Source organism: Hakea prostrata, chromosome 1 (genome assembly GCF_041222555.1).
Source record: "Hakea prostrata isolate BN-2017 chromosome 1, UWA_Hpros_2, whole genome shotgun sequence".
NCBI classification, from domain to species: domain Eukaryota; kingdom Viridiplantae; phylum Streptophyta; class Magnoliopsida; order Proteales; family Proteaceae; genus Hakea; species Hakea prostrata.
Genome location: NC_142600.1, coordinates 70,065,535 through 70,076,747, shown reverse-complemented (window position 1 = coordinate 70,076,747; position 11,213 = coordinate 70,065,535). Strand labels below are relative to the sequence as shown.

Below are 11,213 nucleotides of genomic sequence, written 5' to 3'. Positions count from 1 at the left end.
TAGAATGAATTGAATCAGTAGTGAGATCTGTAGTGGGTCCCACGTGGATTTCGTTCCCACTGGACGGTGGAAATGTGTGAGAAGAGTATCGATCTCCTCTATCTGACGAGTAGAAGATCCGGATTCTAAGTAAGGTTGAGAGGGGGGTGTTATAGGGGTAGTAAGGGTAGCATTAGGGTTAGGGTTTTAGTTATATGATTATAATGGAATACTTTGGTAGGCTAACTTATTTTGAGCGTTGTGTCGGATGGGGTTGTGTGGGTCCCACAATTGCAATTAGGTCAAATAGTCAGTACATGATTACATGAATGGGGTCTTAGGGGTTTGGTTATAAAAAGCAGACAAGTAGGTGGGGGTGTGGGATCCACCGTACGTTGAGAGAGAGAGAGAGAGAGCGACCAATTTGGACGGGTTAGATGGGAACGTGCATCAAGTAGGGTCTAGGGAGTATAATACTAAGTTGTCACTACTTTACTTGGAAATTTATATTGCTAAAATCTACTGTTATTTACAACTTAAATGCTTTCAAGAAAAAAATTATGGATATGCTGTCGGCATTATGTTTCCTCTTTGGTACTCCCTTCTTTCTAGATATGTAAAAAGGTTCCTACTTTGATTGGGAAAAAGAAAACAAAAGGTATAAAGCTAGAATTCAAATCCAATGTAACCATGGAGCCTATCATTAATTTTAATTTTATGGGGATGTCGGAGCGTTACGGTATGAATCGATGGAAACCCTGTACGTATATCTACATCTGATGTTCTCTTATTGAAATAAGGATGCTAAGATAGTTGAGTAGTAAGAGTAGGAAGGATAAGATAATTAATGATTATATTAGACCTGATCTTAGTATAGTAGCTCTGGTAAGTAATAAGCTATCAAAAAGTCGTTCAACGGTGGCCTGTTAATGCCCTTATATGGAAAAATGATTTAATCTAGTTTGAAGGAATTAGAAGAGCTAGGAATAGACTTTAGGTAACTTTAAGAGATGTGGTAAGAAAAAATTTACATGATTTAGGCCTTGTATCTAGTATGGCAGCATACATAGTTGATTGAAAGACAAGAATCTATGTAGCTGACCTAATTTAGTTGAAATAAAGTTTGTTGTTTTTATTGTTGTGTCATTTTTTTATTGAGTCATTATGAAATTTGGGATTTTCACATTAAAATTTTAGGTGAGAGCTTATGTAATACTGTCTTGGCGTTTGGTTTAGAGATCTTCATTGTAATCTTTTTTCGATACAATGAATTTTCTTTTTCTTCTTCTTCATCCATGGACATAGAACATTGTATTGATATATGAATCGCGTTGCATCTTTGTACTTCTTTGACTATTTTCTATTTTTATTCGTGATTTCTTGACATTCATTTTAATAATTTTCAATTTAAATATCTATATCTAAACCTGTTATAATATTAGTCCTATATCAACTGATGTGGGAATATGTGGAGAGGAGGGAGCTATAAAGGAAAGCCTCATATTCTTCTTTATGCATCCCAAATATCTTTCATCTTATATATTTTTTTATTTATAGTGGAGTTTTTTCTTTTGTCCATATATTATTGTGTTCTTATTTTTTTTTATTTGTTATTATTGTGTTTTTTTTTTCTTTCTCTTATTTGCTGATTGTTTTATTCGGTGGGTTTTTCATAACCTGACAAAACCAACATCCAAGCTTAAATTTTGTGGTGATCAAATATGGATTTGGACTTTCCATCCAAGTCTCAAATGCTCTGCCTTTTACATGATATTTGGTTTCTTTTAAACCAAGGGGAACACAACTTTTGTGCTCCCACTGGTTTCATCTAGCGACACTTATATTAGTAATATTCCCTCCACCGTATATATAAATTCTTCAGATTCAAAAAAAAAAAAAAATGAAAATGAAAAGAAAAAGAAAAAGAGAGAAGGAGTTGATCTTCTACCCAAAATTTTATATATTAATATTAAATTATTACAGTAATTAAGCACATGTTTTAGTGTCAAGGAAAGAGAGTCACAGCTTATGGGAGAGGGAATTAGTTGATTAATAAAAGTTGATTAGTGGGTTATGAAGAAGAATTAAGTTGGGAACTGGGATTACTTATGTTTTGTTTCCTCGTAATTATTATTTATAGTCTCTTGATTAGAAGACACTTTACCTTATAATATTACTCATTGGCCCATTTGGACCAACCGGTTTATGGGTTGGAGAGACTGTAAAAGAGGACTTTTCTTTCTCTGTAAGAGAGAAAGACTTTTGAGGCACTTTATATGGAAAGAAAGTCATCAAATGGCCTTGATTTGAGGTCAAGGATCCATAAAATACTCTACCACGTGAAGGAATAGTAGTAACAAATGAGAGAGAGAGAGAGAGGAGTTGAGGTTGAACCAACCACTAGCCATGATCATGGAGAAACCAAAGGAGAGATTGATGTGATTGAGAACCAAGGTTGACTTGGTCCAGCCAGCCAGCCATCTTCTGGTCTTCATGAATCCATGAAATGGGTTCTTGACCACTCAAAAGTCAATTTATGAAATGGGTTCCTGATCACTTTGGATAAACAGAACTGAAAACTGAAATAGAAGAAGAAGAAGAAGAAAGGTTTGTTTGGCACATTTGCTGACTTCATATTCCAACCCATCTTTATAGTTCAATGTTTCTAAAAATGAAACATCTTGAGAAAGACCCAGATCAAATTATATCTCTTTAACAATTTTTGGATTCAAATTCACATATATATGATGATCTAAAAGAAGGATTTTGGGGTCGGATTTCAGTGTTAGATGAGTTGAGATTTGATGTCTCAGCTTCAACTAAAGATGTACCTCTCAAGTGACTTATCCCATGTTTTACTTTCTTAGTTTCTTACCAGGGAATTGATTTTCTTTATCTGTGACGAAGTTTTCCTTCAGCAATGATGAAGGTAGGAATTTTTGAATTGTGTTTCTATTTCTGTTTCCCATACTTCTTCTCTCTTTGGTGTCCATTGATGAACTGTAGAAATATGCTGTCATGGGTCAGTTTGAAAATTACTTATTCTTACAACAATTATGGAAAAATGAAAAATGGAAATAAATAGACTTGAGAATCATATGCAGTGGAGGATATGGTAAAGGAATACTGTTTAATTGACAAACATGTCAACACTTGTGTTGGCATCTTAGCTACCTAATTACCCAAATAACACACCTACTATGCATTGGTTATTGCAAATAAAGTTAGCTAAATTAAGCAATTTATACCTCAAATTAACAAATTAAATTAGGAGAACAGTGCATGTCAAACCAAACTGTGAAATGAGAAACTGTGGTAGGTTTCTTGATCCACCTAACTCATTCACCAGAATCATAACAAAAATTCCTTCAAAAATACGAACACGCTATGAACACATTTCGCGAATCATGCAGCTATATTTAGCAATTTGTCCATATCAATACATTAAACAGGTCTGGTAAGATGAAAATAGAGCTAAACTACAAGGTGGGCATGTATGGATTCTGTACTTTAGATTTCTTCCATCCATACCTTATTTGGGAAGGTTTGGGGGCAGGGAATCTATTGTACTAGTATATTCTTTGAATGCCCATCTGCATTGTTTCAAACTAGGTTTGAAATTTCTGTGGAACCAAATTGTTCTTGGGTGTTTGTTTTTCTTTCTGGTGATTGATGTGAACCAATAATTCCTATGAGCATTGATTGTCTCTCATCCTAGCACTAGCAGAGGAGAAGTAAAGGTAGGGAAAAATACAATATCTTTCTACTCTCAATATATGAGGCTTTAAATTAAGAGACATTAATGGAAGTTGTGGTGCCCAGAAGAGTGAGAGAATGAGAAAGGGAAGGTTAATTAAGGAGCAGTGGAAAGATTCTTGTAAAAGAGACTGTCATCCTATACTAATCATTATATCTCCTTGGCCCTTTCACAAAAACAAGAGGGTAGTGAAACTCACATACAGTGAAAAAGGCTTTCACTCCCAAGAGAGAGAGAGAGAAAGAGATGTTTCTTCCCCACCTCCATCCCCACCTCTCAAAGTTGGTGAGCAGTCAGCATTCGTAAGCCTTGCCGACAGCAACTGTGTCTCTCCCAAAATTGAGTAGTAATAGTTTACCATTACAAAGCTGAACAGCAATAATACTACACTAGTTCTATTATTCATTCTACACACTTACCATCAAAAGTAAGAGAGAACCACTTGATTCTTCACCTTTAACTCACATACCCATTAGGTATCTCTGTGTGTGTGTGTGTGTGAGAGAGAGAGAGAGAGAGAGAGAGAGAGAGAGAGAGAGAGAGAGAGAGAGAGAGAGAGAGAATCTGCAACCCATCAAAGAAAGCAGTGTAGGTGAGAGGATCTGGAACCCGTGAAAGAAACCAGCCATGGTATAGAGAGAGAGAGAGAGAGATGAAAAGGGTATGAACAGTTCCAGCGAAAGCAAGCAGCCATGGTATAGACAGAGAGAGAGAGAGAGAGAGAGAGAGAGAGAGAGATGAACAGGGTATGAGAAGTGAGAGTTCAAAAAGGATTTTCTTGGGTTCCTATCATAAGAGGAAATGATGGTATGGTGTATTAAAAACTCGAGTAGGATTACCATTCAAAACAAGGAAGAAAAAGGGACAGGAGGGTATAATAACTGGGAACAGTGCAGTTTTAGTAGGGTAAGTTTGGTATTGTAGAACCCATATGATATGTTGGCGGTGACTGTAATTCCCATCTTTGTGTAATTACTTTTCTTTCTTTTTTTGGTAATATTTGTGTAATTCATGTATCACGAAGTGCACTTTTCATTAATTTATTTCTTCTCAATTTCTGTCATGGATTGTGTAAACATGCCCGGGCCCTCTGGAATTAAATCAAACCTTGTCACACTCAACACTTCACAATGGAACAGGGAGAAAATTGAATGGAGATTATATTTACAAGCTTCACGCAGACATACATACGATACATGAATGTGAAAATATGAAGTGGAGTTGGATTGTAGCATAAGCAGAAGCAGCAGGTGCCGTGGCTGCAGCGACACCAAGAACCTGCGAAATCCATACGAGTTTGTTGCAGAATCGCTATCGGAGAATCTCCCAAATCCCAGACGCAGACAGATTTCCTCTTGCTTCAGTTCCTCCCAAAATCTTTCAATAATGATGACCATGTTCATGGACAACACCACCAGAATTTCAATTTTTTACAATTGAGAACAAAAGTTGATAGGGGTCAGGTTAAGGAAGGCTGAGATTTAAGAGTTTTGGAATGATTAATTGACAAGTCACCGAAGGAGGACCCCCCGAGTTTAGCTTTTTCCTTGACCACGACAAACAAAGCTTAGAGGTGGACATCCACTGCATTCATGGTGGGGTTCCACTACCTTGACACAGATTCCTCAAGAGATATGAATGAGATAGAACAGGCAAAATGGTTCCTTTGCCTACAAAGATCTGATCTCAGATCCTTACAAGGTTGACTGCAAAGTGACAAGTCTGGTTTGCCATCCACCCAACCAGCTCTAGCAAAATAACACCCTTCTGAAAAGAGACTCATAACACTTCTCATTTCCATATCAAGACCATTCTACATCGTCTCTTGGCAACTTCTTTTTCAAGCTCATCACTCAACAATTTCCATAAACGTAACATGTCTCTCATGTTGGTCTCTTCAGTCCCCTGGTATCTGTCACTCATCAAAAAGCTTCAAATAATCCAATATTTTATGACAAAATGAATATATCATCCTTCAGTACTTTAAAACAGGTCACTGTTCTGCTCTTCTGCAGAAAATAATTACCATATCATTACAGTTTTATAACAGTGAACAGAAAAGGCCTGGATCTTTGTATGACATGCTGATCAAATTATGGTTATTGATATTGCAGACTGAACAGAAACAGAAAGCCCAGCAGACCTACTTCAGCAACAGAAAAAAGAAACACTGCAAGAAATTGATGGGCAAAAACTTTCAAATATCAACAGAATCAAAGTTTGCAATATGAGACATTAGATTAAACCAAACTGAACATTAGATGCAACTTCAATTGTGGGTCTTTAGACAACAGAAAGTGGATCCTCGACAAATATGGTAAGATGACCTCCCACAAAATTTTGTAAGAAAGATCACTAGATCATAAGGTGATACTGAGGTCCATGCAAGTACTGAATCTGAACCTGTGACCCAACCCTATCTGTTTTGAGTTAGAAAACAAATCCATGGACTTAATAAGGAATGACAGGAAACACAACAAAAGTTTCAAGGATCAGTATGGATTCTCTTTGACAAATCCAATTCTCCTGTTCCTGAAATGATTATGAGTTCACCACAATTTGGCAAAAATTATCTACCTTGGAACCATCACGGCGATGTTTGGCTGTGGTTTCATACAGTGCTTGGTAAAGTAGAATGATAATCTGTCAGATGACAGCTTCACTAAGAAGCAGAAGAATGATCTTTTTGTTCATACAAAATTCTGAAGGGAACTAGATGGCAGATATCCTAAACAAATAATGCATAACCAAATTGAAATGTGAGACCCAGATATTTCAAAAATAGATCCCCACCTATGTCTGCCATTCATTTTAATCATACAAGTACTACAAAGAAATTTGGCAACAATACCAAAGCAGGATTAGATCAAAGAACTAAACCAAAATTTCAAGACATTTAAGAAATGAGGGGGATTGAACATATTAAAGCCTCTAAAGCTCTGAGAACAGTGAATAAAAGTCGGAACCCTGTCACCGTTGTTTCTGCAATGTATTTTGTCTTCACACTTAGCTTATCCAAAAGTGCCTCAAAGGAACTTGTCTAGTATCTGTAAACACTCTTAGCTCCTAGTCTAGTTAGGTAACTGCCAAGCTGTTTAACAATGGCCAAAGCCAAAGGACAGAGTTACTAGGTCTTTACAGTATAGTTCTATATGAATTAAACATAAAATCATGCCAAAGAGAAGCATTTACTAATCAACATTCATATTACCAATGTTCAAATCTTCAGCTAAGGTCGTCAGTTATGGAAACCCCAAGAAGAACTGATGGATTAAATAATAAAAAATTAAAAAAAAATCAAATTATCAGAATTTCAACCAGAAAAGAAAGAGAAAACATCCTCTTCATAAATATTATTTTCCCAAATGATTCTAGGAACCAAGATGTTACAACATTTTTTCCTCTCCAGTTCCTCTACCTCTCTCTTTCCTATAAACAAGGAGAGTTTCTTCTTTTCTGAAAACCCATAACCCAACATCTTTGCTAGGGCAGGAGACAACTGATTCATTTGAATCATGCGACAGGTGTAGCAGTGATGATACATAATTCAGTTTCTTACCACCCCAGCCTACTTCCTCAAAAATCTTCTGTTCAGAAAGGGTAAGTAAACAACAGAACAAAAAGAAAAGACTAGTGGAAAGAATTCAATAAATCCTACAATCGAGAATTCTACAATGTAAAACAAAAATGTTACACAGAAGATGGATCAACAAAGACCTCATTGAGCACATCATCCTCACCATTTGCTGATGCGAACAGCTCCATATCTTTGTCCTCCTCATCGGAAAACTCCCGCCTTTCAAGCTTTGAATGGGCTGCAATGAATATCATTTTTTGTGCCCTCTCCATGCCTATCCTTGAGTGCCCATGTGAGGACACCCACCTCATGAATGACCAGTTGCACTTGAAACCGCAGGATGTTGCATGGAGGAAAATGAGCCTCACTGCCACTTTCCCCAAGCACTTGAATTCACTGAGGCATGTTTCCCACACCAATCTACTGCTCTGTGGATTTGCAATTTTCATCTTCCCCGTCATGGGGTCTCGCTGTCTAACCTGAACAGCCTGTGCATACAGCGGGTCAAGACCTTCTGACCTCCACTTCATCAGTTCCATCAGTGCAATATGGGCCTCCTCCCTGGATACTAACCTGGTTATGAGCTTATCCACATCTTTCTCCTGCTCAGGTGTCAAGCACTTGAATGGTGGAAGGTACTTTCCACTAGTGTCCTTCACCAAGTAGAGAGGATCAAGTATGAAGGCAGCGGACCAAGCTGGATGGTAGTTCTTCTTGAACCTCTTCTCAATTATCTTCTCCACAGGTCCTTCGGGAATGTTGAATTTAGCACACCATTCCTTCAGTTTTGTCTTTAGCTCCTTCCAAAGTGGTAGGCATTGTCCTACCAAAGGTCTCTCTGCCTCAAGCTCCTGAGCCATTCCTCTGATCAGCTTCATAAGGGCATGAATTGCCTCTAAATCATTCCAGAACTCCATGTCCTCAATCATATCAGCCACTTCCCTCGCAACTGGGTCCTCCACGCACACAATCTTATATGATTCTTCCATCACAACCGACTGAAGTGCTCTGGCAGAATTAATGATGTCCTCTAACATGGCATACACAGAAGTGAAGTTCTTAGTGTTATCAATCTCAGGAGGTGGCCCTCGAAGCAAACCCGCGTGTTCAAGCTCCTGTAACTGGTACTTCTGGAAAATGTTTCGGACTTGAGACTGAGAAGTGAAAAAATTAGCGAGTTTCAGGCAGTTTTCAGTAACCGTCTTGAATAGTGGAAGCTCTCTGCTAAAATCCTTGATAAGGCTAATAAAACCCTGAAGCTGACAAGGAAGATTAACCATCCATTGGTTTTGGTTCTCCAAATCTCTCAATGCTTTAGCTTTAAACCTGTCTGCAACTATCCCCACACAACGCTGCATAACATTCCCACATATGCCCGTGATCGTTTCCCACAGAATCTCTTCTGCATACTTGGAAGGAACAAGCCCACTAGTGAACACTCCCTTCTGATACACACTGGTTCCATTGGGGAGATTCACCGTCAAATTCACCAAGTTTTCTCCACCAACAAATCCAGAATGCTTAGGTTTCCATCCATCAGAAGCAACTTGGAAAAACATGGCATCCCTAATCCTCGCATCTGAATCTGCCTTGGCTTCTTCAAACTTGGAATCTAACCTGGTTCCTGCAAACTCCTTGCGAGAAACTGTGGGCAGACCCACCTGGTTAAGAAACGCTCGGAACTTGGGGTGTTCGAGGCTTGAAATGGAGACGGCACCACAAGACTCATAGACCCAATCGGCGAGGAGATTCATAGCAGAGTCAATCTGGTTCTTGCTAAGGCTTGGGCACGGTGAGGTTTTGGGGCTCTTGAGCTTCTTCACGCTGTCCTCAAGCATAGCAAGAGCACCTAAATCTTCCTTCCCACCCGACAACATCAAATGCTGCTGTTGTTGAGGTGGAGGCAAAGGCGCTGCAGAAGTCGTAGTAGCAACCACTGTTCCGGAGGAGTAACCGAGGTCGGAGCACAACCGGGAAGGGTCGACCATGGCGAGTGGTGAAACCTGGTAAGACGGAGTCGAGGTTCCGCCGCCTCTGCTACCACCACCACCGGAGGCGGCGGCGGCGGCGGAAGTTGCACTGCGTTTGCGGTGGTTGGGATAGTGGTGGTGCGTATGGGTTTGAGGAGGGTGAGACGAAGAAGGAGAAGCAAGGGGAGTAACAGAAGGAGGAGGTGAAACAGAGGATATGGGTCTGGGAGCAGAACTGAAATTTGGGCAAGTGCCTCTTTTGAGATGTTCTGAAGCAGTGCGAGATGGGTTGGATGCAGAAAACACAGCATCACACAGAGCACACCGGAGCTTGACGGCCTTGGGAAGACCAGTATCAGAATTCTGAACCAGAATAGGCTCCAGGTGTGCCCAGTACCAAGCACCTTTGCCCTTGATGGCTTTGTTTCTCACCGTCACCAACCCTTCATAGCGCTTGTGAACCGCCTTGGCCGTGAGGTCGTCACCGGAGACTGGAACAGGCGAGTCTAACGGAGGAGTATTGGCTGTGGCAGCCATTGCTGAAACCTCCCAGCAGAACCCAGTGACGGCGGAGACAAAATAAATAGTAATCAATAATAATAATAATAACACCGAAGCAAAGTCCAGTTCAGTTCGAGAAGTAGAGAAGGTGAAAAAGGAGGAAGAAGCAGCAGCAGCAGCAGCAGCAAAAGAAGCCCAAAAGTACACTTGTGGTGTTATTATTATTCTTCTTCCATCATCTTCTTCGTCGTCATCGGAACTTTGAACAGTGACATCAAGTCGGTGTAGCCGGCTGTTTCCTTGCATTTAGGAGTAAGACGCCGCCAGTGGTGGCTGATATTCACTTCTATGCCGGTTTCCCATGCCGGAAACCGGCGATCTGGAGAAAAAAAATTAAGACTTTCGGTCTCTGCTGCTTGTTCTATTGCTGGGGCTATTAGGCTTTTAGCTGTTTGTGGAGTTGTTTAGCTGCAGTGGCTATGGAAGAGGAAGTGTGAAGGAAATAGGAGAGAGAGAGAAAGAGAAATAAAACTTGGAAACAAGTCAAGAGAAATAGAAGTCCAAAATGTTTTTCTTATTCTCTCTCTCCCCTTGATTTCTTAAGTCCCTTTCTCTCTCTTACCCTGTTTTCTATTCAAATTTTGGTGTTTACCAAAAATAAATAAAAAAATTTGGTGTTTTTAATAAAAAAAATTTCTTTTCTCCTCTTTCTGTCTGCCTTGTGCCCTTGTTGTTCATGTGGGCTATATTCACATGAGCACAAAGAGGGCAACATGGGAATTTCATAGCTTTGTAAGTTTTCTGTTTTTCCTCCCAGTCTTTGGACAAGGGTTGACCAACTCAGACAACCAAATGCACTGAGAAGTTTATCAGATGAGATGGTTGCCCAATGAGGTATGGGCATAGAGTATCTCATCACAATAACATATGAAAATGGAGATACAATAAATACAATGTTATATATATATTGAATTGTATTAAAATATATCGATCAATATTACTCGATATGTCACAATACGTCTCTTAAAATCACCTGACGATATTTAATATTAATATTTTAAACCTTACCCAAGAATATGAATCCTTTTTCTATTTTTATTCTTATTCGTGTCTATGCGGATATCATTCTTGTAGGCTGTATTTTTTTCATCATCTCTAAGGTACTAATCCGATGGTAATAAGAATGGCTACTACGGTAACTAACTTGGTCCAATTAAAAAACTTTTGAGAATTATTAGTAAGAGCCAAATTCATAAAGTGAAACCCAAAAACTAAGTTAGCTACGAAACAAGATTTTTTACTTTGAAAACTCTAGCCGGCCGACCGACCGCTCAAGTTTTCGATGACCCAATCCACCTTGTATGTCTCCGGTTGCAATGGTTAGATCTTCAATCTATTCTGTGTCCATTGCATATAATGCTAGTGTGAC

General features: G+C 39.1%; 1 protein-coding gene across 1 annotated transcript; it reads right to left on the bottom strand.

Annotated features, from left to right (window-relative positions):
• Positions 1-4,656: 4,656 nt before the first annotated feature.
• Positions 4,657-10,360, bottom strand: LOC149029677 (uncharacterized). The gene is made up of 2 exons (XM_089142006.1): positions 7,477-10,360; positions 4,657-5,648 (listed from the first exon to the last, which is right to left on the bottom strand). The coding sequence occupies exons 1-2, from the start codon at positions 10,088-10,090 to the stop codon at positions 5,620-5,622; spliced, it is 2,643 nt and encodes an 880-aa protein (XP_088998132.1). The 5' UTR covers positions 10,091-10,360; the 3' UTR covers positions 4,657-5,619.
• Positions 10,361-11,213: the final 853 nt, after the last annotated feature.